This window comes from Podarcis gaigeae (assembly GCF_964106915.1).
Source record: "Podarcis gaigeae genome assembly, chromosome: 3".
NCBI lineage: Eukaryota > Metazoa > Chordata > Lepidosauria > Squamata > Lacertidae > Podarcis > Podarcis gaigeae.
The window spans coordinates 39046003-39061643 of record NC_139680.1 but is presented as its reverse complement, the minus strand read 5'-3'; the positions used below and the strand labels follow the sequence as shown (position 1 = coordinate 39061643).

At 40.3% G+C, this 15641-nt stretch overlaps 1 protein-coding gene across 7 annotated transcripts in view; it reads left to right on the top strand.

The window, feature by feature from the left end:
• Nucleotides 1-15641, top strand: part of IMPG1 (interphotoreceptor matrix proteoglycan 1) — a 70461-nt gene that overhangs the window by 21502 nt on the left and 33318 nt on the right. For all 7 annotated transcript variants that reach the window (XM_083730125.1, XM_083730126.1, XM_083730123.1 and 4 more), the window contains 5 exons: nt 1515-1681; nt 1863-1891; nt 4598-4662; nt 5644-5690; nt 7350-7505. In XM_083730125.1, coding sequence (XP_083586251.1) covers nt 1515-1681; nt 1863-1891; nt 4598-4662; nt 5644-5690; nt 7350-7505 — 464 coding nt within the window. The remainder of the gene's footprint in view (nt 1-1514; nt 1682-1862; nt 1892-4597; nt 4663-5643; nt 5691-7349; nt 7506-15641) is intronic.

Below are 15641 nucleotides of genomic sequence, written 5' to 3'. Positions count from 1 at the left end.
CCACCTCAATCAGTGCAGCTTTTTGCAAACAGCAGTTTCATCTATCCAAATCACTGATTATTTAGATGCCAATACATGCGCAACTTGCACTTGCCCTTCAAAGCACTTTCTTTCCCTCAAAGAGTTCTGGGCACCATAGTTTACCCCTCACAGAGTTAGTTTCCAGCAACCCTTAACAAACTACAGTGCCCCGAATTCAAAGGTAGTTAATGTGCTTCAAATGTGCACTAAATATGTCTAGTGTATACAGAGCCTTAGAGTAGTAGGGGTATAAAACATTTCTCACAGAGAGTTTGAGTTGACATATTTTATTGCAGCAGAAGCTTGTTTGATTGAGGTAGAAAATCAAGAGGAAAGGCATTTCTCATTATTGTACTTGCCAGGGTATTTCCACCTGTCAATGTAACTTTTAAAAGCCACTCTTTGGAGCCTGCTATTTTATTTACTACCATCATACTTAATGCAGTTTTCCTGCCATAGGCCTGGTTCTTCCAACCAGCCGCTTGATCATCACCCCGGCTAAAGGAGCCAACAGTTCAATAACCACCCCATACCCATGATTTTCACTATTGATTGATCTGAAGAAATTAGTGCTTCATGACTCTGAGTTAACATGTTCACCTCCAAATTACTGCTGAGCAAGCTGCTGTCCTTTCTCTGTGTCTTCACTTCAGCTGAGACCTCATGATTTTCTGAAACATTTTTAAAAAAATCATTTTGGGGAGATGCCTGAATAGAACTATAACCATGTAGAATTACAGTCGCAAAAAGGCATATCCCTGGGGAAACAAAGTCTATCGTTTTGAGTAAGTGGCTTTATTGTAAGCTTTATTGAACAAATAAATAATTACTTCTGAGTAACTCCCACTTAAGTGAAATGCCCTCCCAATGCATATTTATCAGGCTAATCTTTCTATGCACATCTGGCAAAAAACACGACTGTTTTGGAAGACATTTGATTATTTTATTGGCTTTGTTGTTTTATTTCTGTCCCTCTATTACTGTTTTTTGATATATGAATGTTGTGTGTGTGTATGTCCATTTTTAGTAGGTATTTTATGGTATTCTGTGACGTTCTTATACTGTAAGCTGCTTTGAACAAATCTGTAAAAAAAATGAACAATGAAATAAACATATGAGGACTAGTTCTGACTAAACATACTGATGAGCATACTGCACATTTCTTTCCAAAAGGAAAAGAATGGGTGTAGGGGGGTGGTTTTTCCTAGCTTTGAAGTTGCTAGACAATTCTAAACAGAGAGGCCACCAGTGGTCCTTTTGCTTCTTAAAAAAGTTAGAACTAGTAAGCGATTGAATGAGCTTCAGAGTTTGGGCAATTTGGGCATTTGTAGTGCAGAGTTCCATGTAACCCAACATTTAGCTGCCTATGTGAGACAGACTGAAGCATTAGTAAGGGATCAAACACCTTTAAGTCTCTATACAGGTGCTGTTACTAAATTAAGATTAAAGTTTTTGCCCAGTAAAGTGCAAGCATTCTTATTCTCTTTTCTCAGTCTGCCAAGAAGCTGTATGGGAAGCCTTCCGGATCTTTCTGGATCGGATTCCAGATGCATCAGAATACCAGAATTGGGTCACCGCCTGTCAACGAGACACTTTCTGCATATTTGACATTGGGAAAAATTTCAGTAATTCTCAGGAGCATCTGGAGATAATTCAACGGGTAAGACCTAAAGACCGTGTTTTCTCACACAGAAGAATGTCTCTTTTAAAAGACCAAGGCACATCAAAAAAACATTTAAAGGGTCCACGGTGGAAAAGAAATGGCATTAGACTGAATCATGGAATAATGAAAGAAGAAACTTGCAAGTAATCTGTTTTTCTCTTTTTAAATCTTTTTCCAGCGAGTAAAACACAGAACCTTCCAGGATAGGTAAGTAAACCAAAATAAGAGTTCTCTTCAGTTGATGTTCCTGCCTTCTGTAAACAAAAATGTAAAAGGTATGTAAGCATTTTGAATGTTATGTAGCTTATGTGCATGACATACATTTATTACACCTGCTACAGTTAAGAAGAGTGTAAAAAATCCTCTGAGTCTGGTGTGTCCATGAGTGACTGCCTCTAAAGAGTGAGTGATTCAGAATCACACTCTGTTCATAAATAATTTGATCCACAATCCTATCCAGGAAGATTTGGGCATTAGCTATTGTAGGCTGGAGATCTTTCAATCTCCAAAACAATTTCTAAATAGACATAATGCAATATTCACAGGACAACTGAGATGGATAATGTCAAGATTGAAGTCATATAAAGTTATTTCCTTCTGACTGTATATTTGTTTGTTTAAAATTCCATGAATTTTTCAATAATGTGCCCTGTTACATATACCATTCTGTAATCTGGTTTTTATCAACATTTCCAAATTCAAGATGTCCAGTCCAAACCCTTTTTAAACAGTTCTTGTGAGCTCATATGATTGGAGTAAAGTCTGGCTAGGAAACCTCACAAATTCCACTTTCAGCAGAGTGTGAAAGTTGGTATATAAGTTTCCTTTTCATTGGTTCTCATGACTAGACCACTTGTGTGAGCTGTTAAATGTACAAGAAAGCATTCCTGTGGCTTTAATCTGAGCTTTAGCAGCCACCAGATCAAGCAGAAAGAATTTTGAGAAGACCTTTTGTTTGGAAAGATGTTACTTTAGATACAAGTGTGTTCTTGATCTGGCCAGTTATAATCTGGGAGAAAGAAAAAAAGAACATGGAGTCCTCTTCATTTGTTCACTCTTTCTGATTGCCAAACTCTTTTCTCCTTACAGTCCTCCCCCTCACTCCAATCATTCCTCCTCTGGCAATGCCATAGTAATAAGAGGGCATATTTTGGATGCATAATGTCCCAAAATAAGCCTCTGCATGGCACCTCTAGTTGAAAGATACCAGGTTGCAAAGGTAGAGGATTGAGAGAATTTGGCAAATGGATGTTTTAGAAAGGGTCGACACCCTAAATTAGAAGAACGTTTAGCTTGTCACAATGTAAGACAAGACCCTCAAAGAAGGAGAACATATAGATTTCCTGACTTTCATCTGTTGTGTGGTAGCCACATGAGGTGCTGCGTCATGCAGAATATTGGAACAATTCATCAGAAAGGAAAGTAAATATTTTACCTCCGTGAAAATGACCCCTGTGGTTGTTTGTTGTGGCACTTATTCGTTTTATTTACTATTGCTTCCACTACTACTCTTTTGAAATTGGATCAGTTTTGTAAATTAAAGGAACAGCGTGAATGGAGAAAAAATGAGTTATAGGACCAGTTCAAGCATCACTGTAGAAAGAAACAGAAGCAGTCTTTTACATTGCCTAAAAAATAACCCTGACAAGAGTTCATTACAAGTTTAAACTGAAGTGAGGCTACATTTGGTGCACTTGTATATGATTTGGTTTTCCCTTCTGAGGCCTTCACAACATTGCCTCACCTTACCTTTCTCTGCTTGTTTTCTGTTATACCCTTTTATGACCTTCGCTCCTCCAACTCTATTAGCCTCAGCTTTTTGCTCTCTTAGAAGCAGGCACAGCTGGCAATGATGGAGCTGGTTGTTATCCCTCACTGCCCCCTGTGTCTGAGCTCCTTTTCTGACTATGAGAGCAGAACCACCTTTTTATTTCAAATCCCTCCTCAGAACCCACTGGTTTCTTAAGGATTTTGGTATAACCCCTTAATTCTCATCCCCAGCTTTAAGCAAGTCCATGTAATATTAAAAACACGATAACATCAAACATTAAAAACTTTCCTAAACATGGCTGCCTTCAGAAGTTTTCTAAAAGTCAACTAGTTGTTTATTTCCTTGACATCTGATGGGAGGGCGTTCTACAGGGCTTTGGATTTCACACTTCTCTGAATTTTGCGCTGTAGCTCTTGGTTTTAAGGACATACACATTTTAAATGTATATTCTAGGATAAAATGGAAGGAACTCGATACCACAGTAAACATTGCCGGATGGAACAATACCTGTTCTGGGGATTTCCCCCATCCCCACCTTGAGCCAATTTTGGGAGGGTGGGGGGTAGAGATGAGGGGAAAGCAAGTTGTGCAAGCCCTTTGTGTAGGACCTCCACTGATAGGACTCATTAGTTGAATCTCACCCAATGTGTTTAGAAAAATTTACTTTGAGATAGAAAATGTATTTAAATCATTTGTGAAAAAACAAATATATAAATATAAATTTTTGTATGGATTTTTTTTTTTTAAGAAACAGGATGGCATTGAATTATGAATAAACAACTTGTAAAATTGACAGAGACCAGAAACAGACTGATTCATTCATGGATAGTGTTGTTGTTGTTGTTACTATTGACAGAAATGTTTTAATTATTGGGGGGGTATTTAGAAGCATTTATTCCATTATTTGGGCTGCGTCTATAAAACTAAGGCACCTGCCCAGCCAACATAAGCAGTTTTAAGTTCCACTGATGTAAGTGCAAAGAGGAATGAAATAGAAGATTCATTATCCTATTGAGACCAATAGAACTTTAGAGAATACCTAGTTGAATCAAGGCTTTAATCTGTATGTCAAAGAGGAAACAATTCCTGTTCCTTTCATCTTCACTGCATAATTTACAGTGTTCCTTCTTTATTTCTGATAGAAAAGAGGAAATTTCTACAGAGAAAACTAGTGGCAAAAAAATTGAAGAACCTTCTGTTGCTACAGGTAAAGTAAAAGATGCCATATGTGCTTCTATCCATTAACCCTGAGTATTATTGTTACTTGTTGTTCAGAACTCTGAAATATAATGGGTGTCACAAGTGAAATATGCTAATGGCATATGTTTGGATTATAAGTCTCATATCTTTCCCGTAGCTACAAACTGAGCTTTCAGTGCTTGAACCAGAGTGTTTAACTGTGCACTATTCATCTTGTTTCTGCTGTAAAATACTTCTCAGGAAAGCTGCTGGGGTTTGCTAAAAGAAATAATCAGGCAGGAAATTGGCAACACAGAATTTCATCTGGATGGGGTTTGATGGTATGTTGTTGAAGGTGATGCTATTGTTCATGCAACTGCACGAATGGCTTTCAAAAACTAAATGGCAGCACTGAAGGGGCCATTTTGGAATGTGATCCTAGCAGGGTTGTAGGGGGTTCAAAACTTTTGTCCATTGCTATGGTTCTAGTCTGTGTTGGGCCCCTGTGTACCTGCTATTTGCAATGAAATAAAACCTTCCACTTGCACCAACAGTCTTTCTTCTAGTGCAAATAGTAAGTACAGGGCTCTTAATCTGGATTGGGGCTACAGCAGAGGAACAGAGGCTTAAAGCCCCTACAGTCCCACCCCAGTCAAGCTCCTGATCTGAATTGGGGCCCTTATGCCTACTATTTACTTCAAAACATCCTTTACGTAATTGTTAATTGCCTGAATGGTGGCACATGTCGTTTGGCCTTTAAAGTGAAGTTCTAACTCATGGTGAATTCAGTGAGTCTTACTCTTAAATTAGTGTGCATAATATTGTCACCCCAATCTGTGCCTTTGTTTCTCTTGAATTATATACATCACAAGAGGTAAATGTATATTTTAATTCATTTCTTAGGTTCAAATTGATTCTGTTATTTTGCTAATTCACATTATTTGCTTCTTGGGCAAAGAAAGAACTCCCACACCTGTTTTTAACCCCTCTCTACCTTTACTGCACACAGCAGCCCCTACAGGCCCTGTTGTCGACGACACCAAAGTTCCTGTGAAGGTGAGGGCACATTAACATTCCATATCACTAGCCAATTGCTCTTGGTTTTCTGACTCAGTGACTTGTGTGCCATTAGAGAAAGCCATTAGGTTTTCTCTATATTCACTTCAGTTATGATGTAAATGTTGTATTAGCGTCTCTCCTGTGAGCTAATTGTGAATGATGCTTCCTGCCCACGCTTGTGGAAAATAATGGTCATTTGAAATGGCTTTAAAGCAAAGGTTTCACCCACCAATGTTAATCAAGGCTTTTTGACCTTATTGCATAATCCATTCCCATTACACAAACAGAAGCCTATGCTTTGCTATGAAAGGGGTGGGAAAACAAATCAAAGTTTTCTTTTCTAGCTTCTGGGAATGAGGGAAAAGGCATTGAGGAAACATTGGTCGAGGGAAAAAGCCCGCCAGGAATTCATGTAAGGAATACTTTGAAATACTGGCTGGTATACACAAAGTAACCACAAAGCCATGAGCTGGGCATACCTTGATCCATTGTATGTTGCAGTCAGGACCATTGCAACTTGCCCATACCATTCATGCAATCATTCTAGAAACCTGTATGTTTAGGGTCATTAGCAAAGCTGTGTGCATTTTGCGATGTGCTCCCCAATAGCCCTTTCATTGTCATAGAGGATGCTACAAATCTTCGGCTGTAGTCTTCAGACTCACCAGAGCATCCTCTGTGCCATTACAAGTTATTATGGGATGCACCTCTCAGTTTTTGCAGCATAGCTGGGCAGTGAGGGAATGAAGTATTGGGATAGATGTTATTTAAACTTACATATTTTTTACATCCTGTCAAATCATCACAGTAGCCCTACCCACCAACCCAAGGGAAGACCCAAGCAAACTGGTGGCTGGCATCAGTACCACTAAGGGCACCCCACTTGACTTATTATTGGAAAAGTCTCAGCTGAAAATAGCAGTGACTGGTACATCTCCTTGTTGTGATGCTGTTACTGATTGTATCAATCTACGACTGGGAGATGTTGCTTCTACAGGGATTTCTGAACATGGGAAAATATAGACATTTGCATGCTGACAGTTTTCTAGGAAGTTGTAACTAATATGCATATTCATATACACATAAATATTCATTATTTTAGAGATTAGTGCTGTATCCAGCCTTTTAATGCAAAATCAGTTGGTGTATATTCTGTGCCCAGTTATTTTTAAATGACATGTGCATGCATCTTTAAGAAATATCACACAAAATTTCTTTAAAATATAGAACTAAATAATATTAGTGAGTTCTGCAACAAGGTGTTGTAGTGTGGAGTGCTGGCTTGAAGCACAAGCCAGCCAGTATTCCATTCCCCTTCTCTAGTTTTTCTTCTTCTTCTTCTTCTTCTTCTTCTTCTTCTTCTTCTTCTTCTTCTTCTTCTTCTTCTTCTTCTTCTCCCCCTCCTCCTCCTCCTCCTCCTCCCCCCCAGAACCTTCAACTTTTTTCTCCTTTTACTTTGTCTCCTTTCCCAAAGTTTGTGTGTGCATGTGCATGCTTCTGCTAACCTCACAGGTTAATACCTCTGTCTTGTGTGTGGATGGTGCAGTTTTGATCGCATAAGATTGGCAGTCAGAGAATGAGTTCACTTTCAGTATACAGGATACTGGGTGTTGCCCAGGTAGGATGGAAACTCATTTCCTCTCCTGTTTTTCTCAGGAGCCAAAGCCAGAGGTCCCGAACATAGTCCCCGAACGTCCTGTGGAGCAGATGGTGGAGTTCAGTGTGACCCTCACTGACCAGGAGTATACTCCAGAACTGAGTGATCCTACATCTCCTCAGTACCAGAAACTAGCTGAAAAATTTCAGCTTCAAGTAAGAGCGCTCAGTTATTCAATGACAATACAACTTACGCTTGTTTGATTAGAGGGTTGGTTTGGTTTGGGTTTATTTAGTGGGACATTATAGACAGTGATAAATAAGAAATGTGTCTGTTGTCTGCTTTGCTGTGTGTTGATATAGAGTAGTGAAATTATTTAGACTGAAATCTGTGGGAAGTTGCTTAGTTTTGTGTTTCCCAAGTAGTTCAGATTTGCAAGGAAATAATGAAGTGCTCAATATAGGCAAGTTAAGCGCTTTTAAACCTCATTGATTTGATACGGGAAGGTCTTGTTCTTTCAGCAAATGATAAGCAGCCCCATGTTTCAGTGGGGAAGATGCATCAGTCCATGCCAACTGTTCAGTCCACAGTTTTGTACATGTGCATGCCAGTGTCAAATCAATATCGAGATGCTAAGCTAAGTAAAGAGCTTTCTGCCATACAAACTAATTAAAAACACCAGTCCTTGGTTTTAGCAAGGTTTAAAGTACATAGGCACTGTGTCCAAGAACCAGTTTGCCTGATAACCCAGCACCAGAACCTGAACCCACATTTCACAGAAACCGGTTGACGCTCTACTACCCTGGACCACGCTAGCTGTCAGGAAGTAGTAACAGTGACGACATTCTGGCCTTATGGTAATTGCTCTTTATATCAGTTGGAACCTCAGTTAGTTTAAAAATTCAGTCATTCAAAATAGAGAACACCGCTTGCTCCTAACTCTTACGTCCAACACTGCAAAGGTACCCTGCACAATTTGTGAGCCATTAAGCCAACAGCCATTCATGCAGGGGTGCCAACTTGAATAAAATATTGTGGGGGCCCAGGTAGGCCCTGCCCCACATAATTGATCAAATGATGCAGTCCACACACACCATTTGAATGGGAATGCCCATCAACTTTGGGGGGCAGCCCCCTCAAATACTTTCTAATGGGGGCTGAAGGTCCCATAGCCCCTAGAAGTTGGCTCCTATGCATCTATGGTTGCCTAAAGATTCAGACTTCCTGTTTTGGTTGCCTACCTGAGACTGCAGGGTTGAAGGAGGAGGTGGTCAAGTACCTGACAGGTCCCACAATATGTGATTGGTTGGTTGTGTTCAGGGTTGAATACTTAGGTGTGCGCAAATTATATGAACTGTACATTCTCTGTTGCTGTTTATAGATATGGTAGCAGGAGGAACAGTGAGGTGGTGATCATCTTGTGGGGTAGAAATGATGTGGCCCTGGAGAACACCATGTTGACACACACACTTACTTCATCTTTAGATGTATCAGGGAGATCACAAAAGTGATTGTGTCAAGCTGCTGCTTAAAACTCACCAGGGGAGAAGGGGGTTGAGCTGACCCACATTGTGAAAAGGATCAATTCTCATGGGGTGGTTCTTCATTATCCCTTAGCTGATGCCTGTTCATGCATTTTGGGAAAATTTGGTTTGGAAGGAGACCTCTAAAAGCCTGTTTAGCCATTTAGATTATGCTGTGTGAACATGATGTGGTGTTTTCCATTGTGGAGCCCAGCCTTTGGAATTCCTTCTTCCTAAATATGACAGGTATTGACCTTACCTGTATTTTGACATCTGCTAAAGACATTTATTTCACCAAGCATTTGCTGATCTCACACACACACACACACACACACACACACACACCAACCTTCATCTGAGGATCAAAGATGGTTTTCCATATAAAAACACAAAAATAATTAACATAGTTACAAACAAAACAATACCCTCCCAGTTTAAAAGGCCATAAAATATTTAATTTGCCAAAGGCCTGGGAGAGATGGAATGTTTTCACCTGGCACCTAAAGGTATGCAATAAAGGTGCCAGACCAGTCTCCATGGGGAGACCATTCCACAGGGAACCATTGCAGAAAAGGCCCGCTCTCATGTTGCCACCCTCTAGACCTCTTGTGAAGGGGGCACACGAGGAAGGGTCTTATGATGATCACAGGGTCTGGATTAGCTGCAGGAGATGTGGTCCTTGAGGTATGGCAATGCTGAGCCATCTTGAATTGGGCCCAGAAACTAATTGGCAGCCAGTGCAGTCTTGTCCCGGTGAGCAACTTGGCTGCTGAATTCTACACCTGCAGAAATTTATGAACTGTCTTCATTTTTTTTAAAAAAAAAAAAAAGATAGATATTAAAGTTTTACAAAGAGAAAAAAGTTACAGAATAAAAAAGAAGAAAAAGGAAAAATACAAAAAGTACAAAGATACATATAAAAAAATGCGAAATACAGAAAGAATAAATAGAAAACAGTTAAAAACAAATCAATCTTTTCATATCTTAGATTTCATTTACTTATTTCCCTGACCTCCTCACACCTCCCTTTTTGGTATTCCAATTCACATAGTTAATTCAGCAAATCCTGGACTTCCGGTCAGCGCCTTCCCCAAATGTCTGTTTAATTTTTGATCTTTCTTTTCTTAATTACATAATCATTACAGCTAGAAACCCCTTAATTTCTAAATCAACATTGTTCTAACATTCAATAATCTTACAATGTTTCTTAAGATAGTCCTTAAATTTCTTCCAATCTTCTTCCGCCGTCTCTTTTCCCTGGTCCCTGCCATTCTTCCAGGGTGGGTAAATCTTGTGTCTTCCAATACTTTGCGATGAGTATTCTTGCTGCTGTTGTAGCGTACATAAAGAAAGTTCTATCCTTCTTTGGCACCAATTGGCCGACCATGCCCAGGAGAAAGGCCTCTGGTTTCTTCAGGAAGGTATATTTAAATACCTTTTTCATTTCATTATAGATCATCTCCCAGAAAGCCTTAATCCTTGGGCACGTCCACCAAAGGTGAAAGAATGTACCTTCATTCTCTTTACATTTCCAACATTTATTATCGGACAAATGATAAATTTTTGCAAGCTTGACTGGTGTCATGTACCACCTGTATATCATTTTCATAATATTCTCTCTTAAGGCATTACATGCCATGAATTTCATACCTGTGGTCCACAACTGTTCCCAGTCAGCAAACATTATGTCATGTCCAACATCTTGTGCCCATTTAATCATAGCAGATTTAACCGTTTCATCCTGCGTATTCCATTTCAACAGCAAGTTATACATTCTTGATAGTATCTTAGTTTTGGGATCTAACAGTTCTGTTTCCAATTTTGATTTTTCCACCTGGAAGCCAATTTTTTTATCCATATTGTAAGCCTCCCTTATTTGATAATAATGAAGCCAGTCTCGCACTTTATCTTTTAATTTCTCAAAACTCTGCAATTTCAATTTGTCACCTTGAAATTTATGAACTGTCTTCGAAGGTAGCCCCACATATAATGCATTGCAGTAATCTAACCTAGAGGTTACCAAAACATAGATGACAGAAGTTAGGCTATCCCTGTCCAGATGGGGCACAACTGGGTCACCAGCCAAAGCTAATGGAAGACACTCCCTGACACCAAGGCCACCTGAGCCTCAAGTGACAGCAATTAATCTAGAAGTACCCTAAAACTATGTGCCTCTCCTTCAGAGAAAGTGTAGCCCCATCAAGAACAGGCCACCTCTCATCCATCAAGTCTAGGAAACCACTTGGTGCCTCAGTCTTATCTGGATTGAGCTTCAATTTGTTGGCTCTCATCCAGTTTGTTACTGAGGCAAGATAGTTTCCCGGCACACTCACAGTCCCCCTTGCAGATTTAGCCTTTAGTGATGTGTTTTCTATTTTTTCTGATGTGGATTGCTATCTTTAATTTACTACTGTTTTAATATTTTCTGTAAACTGCCCTGAGATTTGATAATGAAAGGTGGCATATGAATATTTTAAATGTTGTCGTTTAGTCATGTCCGACTCTTTGTGACCCCATGGACCAGAGCACACCAGGCACTCCTGCTTCCACTGCCTCCTGCTGTTTGGTCAGGCTCATGTTGGTAGCTTCTAGAACACTGTCCAACCATCTCGTCCTCTGTTGTCCCCTTCTCCTTGTGCCCTCCATCTTTCCCAACTTTGGGGTCTTTTCCAGGGAGTCTTCTCTTCTCATGAAGCGGCCAAATATTGGAGCCTCAGCTTCACGATCTGTCCTTCCAGTGAGCACTCAGGGCTGATTTCCTTCAGAATGAATAGGTTTGATCTTCTTGCAGTCCATGGGACTCTCAAGAGTCTCCTCCAGCACCATTATTTAACAGTTTAAATAAATAGACAAAATAATAAAACTATGTGTGCTTGTAAAAAAGAAAAGAAAAAAGCAAACAAACAAACTTAACAGGAAGATGCTTCTAGCTCAAATCCTCTGGGCATGCTCTGAGATGGTACAGGCCTATGCGAGGCCTATACCACTGTGCTGCACTCCTTCGCCTCAAGTGGTTTAAGCATCTGTTCCCCCATTGCCAGCATTTCCTCAGCAGCATAAGACAGACTATAGAGATACCCAGTCAGCAGAGAGCATTAGTCGTACTACACACCATTAGGAAAAGTCATTTGAGCCTCATCAGGAATTAATGTACAGTACTTTGTAGCGATTTCATTTCAACAATAAACCTAATGAGCAATCTAAATACGAATGTTGAATGAAATTAGCCACTGTTGTCTGAACTACTTTTCAAAGGAAGCTGCCAGGGGACCCAAAATCACACATTCTCCTCTATTCATTTGGGCATTATCCCATTTCCTCTGAGTTAGAGGAGAGATGGCATGTTTATATCATTACTAAGGCTAATTGCATGCTTCATTAGCTATTTAATAGCCAGCAATTAATGATCTGAAGGTTGCTTAGTTGAAAGTTAAGCAAAAGTCAGTATGGCAAGTGAGGAGGGAGGTGTTGTGGGAATGCTGCTTTGGGGTATTCACTTTGCCTTTTGAATTCTTAAATCCTTTGCAAATGCAGTGCTTATTCGAAGTGCGTTTGGAAAAAACTTCAAATAACCTCTTCCTAGAATGTAACACAATTTTTTATGCAAAGTTGTGGGTAAACTTTCCACATTGTAAAACACCCTACTGAGATCTGAGAACTAATAAACTGACAGTCCAACAGCTTTTAAACAAGTTTTGAGAGAGGTGTATGAATAATAACGGGGAAAGTGTGTGTTTGCATGTATCTATCAATCTATAATTTCAGTCCAAATGTATATGTATTGACTGAAATTGCCACTGACTGCTTTGAAGGGCCTGCAGCTTTGTTCTTGAGATGAAGAATTCATCAATGAAATTGTTCACAGCTCTGTCTTTCATGCCTAGACTCATTGGCCTCCTCCAGAAAGAAAATATAAGAATGCAGTGGGCAATGCTAACCAAATACAATGCTCTCAATTCTCTAGCTTTTGATGCAAAATAGATAGCGACAGATCTCATTATTCATGGCAAGGTCTGTAGCTACCCTGCCACCACTTCCATGACAAAGAGGGGGAAATTAACTGACATGTTCGCTGCATTGCCATTGCAGCACATATTCCAAGAATAAGGGGGTACCTCTTTTGACTGTTGAACAAAACAGTGGTTCTCCTGCCCACTTGGCTGATAGGCTGCTCCCTTTCCCCTGATCCAGCCCATCATGAGAAGGAGAGGAATGGCCATGCATGGACAGAACATCTAAGTACAACCACTGTTCTTAAGTCAAAATTGCACAGTTGGGTATTGTATTTTTCCAGGAGGTTGACCGAGTGTTTTTTGACCTTCATTTTTGGATTACATACACTTAGGCAGTATTGGGATGTGTGGGGTAATTGAAGGAGAGGCAGGTGTGCCAGGTCAATGGGGAGTGCACTTGCTGTCCTCCATGTGATGGACCAGGTCAGGGGAGTGGTTTCATCCAATCCAACTCAAAGACAGCCAGCATTTCAAGTAGTTATAAGCACCTCTGGTAAGTTACCATTTGATCATCAGTCTGTGTTCCTGATGGTCAGTAATCCTGAAGGTCTATTTATGGTGGACTATAAATACAAAAAAGAAGATGATTGGGCATGTATAGTATATGTACCACAGTGTTTAACACAAAATATTAACCAAGAAATGGCAACCAAGAGAATAATAATAATAATAATAATAATAATAATAATAATAATAATGGCCCATAATCAATCTAAGCTTCCCATGGGAAAATGAAGCTTAGCAAATGTTTACTTTACTTGCCTCAGTATGGGAGGATTCTTTCGGATAGCCATAAAGTTATTAACTTATACCTGAAAAGCCTTCTGTGATTTGTGTTTTCAAGATCCTGTAGTATGTTTGTAAAGAGCTGCCGCTGTAGTACTGGTTTTGCTTGGAAAGAGAAGCACTATTTATATATTTATTCTTTCTATTTCCACAATTTATATACACTGTAGTCTCTAGGTCAATAAAGATACAAAAGAAATAAGTTAGATAAAATAGGTTACAATTAACCACAACATCAGAAAAGCTTATGTAAACTTCGGGATACGTAGGCCGCAAACCCAGAAGTCTCTTTCCGCGTTTTTGCCACACACACATGTGCAGAAGCGCTCTACCGCCACACGTGTGTGCGCAGAAGCAGTCCCTCCAGTTGCGGAAACCTGGGGATCCAACCAGAGTTCCAGAATGGATCCCGTCTGCAACTGGAGGTACCACTGTACTTTAAATACCTGCTGAAATAAAAAGGTCTTCTCCAAGTGCCAGAAGTTCAAAAGGGAGGAGACCTCTCTCAGCCAGGAGGAAGGTCCACAGAGTCCACAGAGTTTAGGTATTGAATGGGTACCTCAAGATCAGGCATTCAAGATACCCAGCTAAGAAGCTAGTGCCAACTTACCTGGAACACAAATATGCAGTCACATGTGGGGTAAATAGAATAAAATAAATAAGGAAGGAGTATTGCAAAGGCAGCCTCATTGTCATCAAGCTCCTTCCAAGGTCCACATTGGAGCAGGGAACTCACGGCCAGTCCTCAGAGCCCTACTCCTCTTCTCTGATGTTAATGTTGGTCACTTGCCCTCACCTAGCTTTCAAGGGCAAGAATATGGAAGAGCGCCCACTACATGCTTTGCCCTCTGTGCAGCAGTAGTGTGCATTTGGCCCAGAAGGAGAGCGGAAGACAATGGGCTGTGTTGAGCGTAGCAAGGAATCTGGCCGACTCAATAAGGGAGGGCACTGAGGGCATCTTCCACAAAAGAGTGATGTCAGAAAGGCAACGTAGCCATTCTCTGTCATTGTTCCCTCCTCCCCATTACTGTCAGCACAACCTGATCTACTGAAACAAAGTACCTAATAATTTTTCTGTCATTTGTATTATGCACAGTATCATTCAAGGGCTAATTAGGTAGCAACAGCAATAGCCGCTTCCTGAGCAAGTGGGCTAGGATGGATAATTAGGCTGCATTATAAGCCGGTGGATTTAGTAGAAGGCCATTAGATTGGTTGGCTTACTTGGGTGGGCTTTTATTTCTCTGCATCATCCATGTATGAGGTTCAGCCATTATCTCCTGCATCCCACTTTATAGTGTCTCCATATATACCCATCACTTAGTCACTGGAAATAAACTGCCTTATGTCATTTATCAGGTGTAGGAAGTGATTGTTGTGTAACACAGTGGAAGCCTTTTCTAATAATGATTTGTGGATGTAGGAAGTTGGTCATTCATGAACTAAAGAAGTGTTTTGCTTCAACCCTTTGGTTAAATTCTTTTATGGGATTTAACTGCCACAAGTGCAGGGAGAGGTGGGACACAAGTATTATAAATGAATGCCAGGAAGGCACACCCACCCACTGCCTACTGTTAGGTGGTGTGAAACAACCACCCGGGTAACAGATTATTGGCAGTAGAGGGGTGTTGGGAGGACTGAAGAGCATGCGCCATGTATCCTGCGCACACACCCCTGCTAGCCTTTTGCTTCTCTTGGCTAGCCTTTCAGTGGTGAACAGTGTTCTGCCAGCAGTGGTGAAATCAGATTTCATTGTCATTCCAGGTAATGGGGAGAGGACACCCTATTACCCATTGCCTCTGGCAGCAAAATGCCCTGATCTTAGGTCTCAAAGCTCAGGTCATATGGTTTCCCAGCTTATATCACAATGTGGTAACCAACTTAGATTTATTACTAAGTGTACTCTAAACAGCTTTACCGAAACCGGGCTCCCTGATAAAGTGAGCCACCGTGATGCATTTGTTTGCAAACACATGTTCCTACCTCATTCGCTTTATGTGTTTAAGGATGCATCAAAAACCATAAAGTG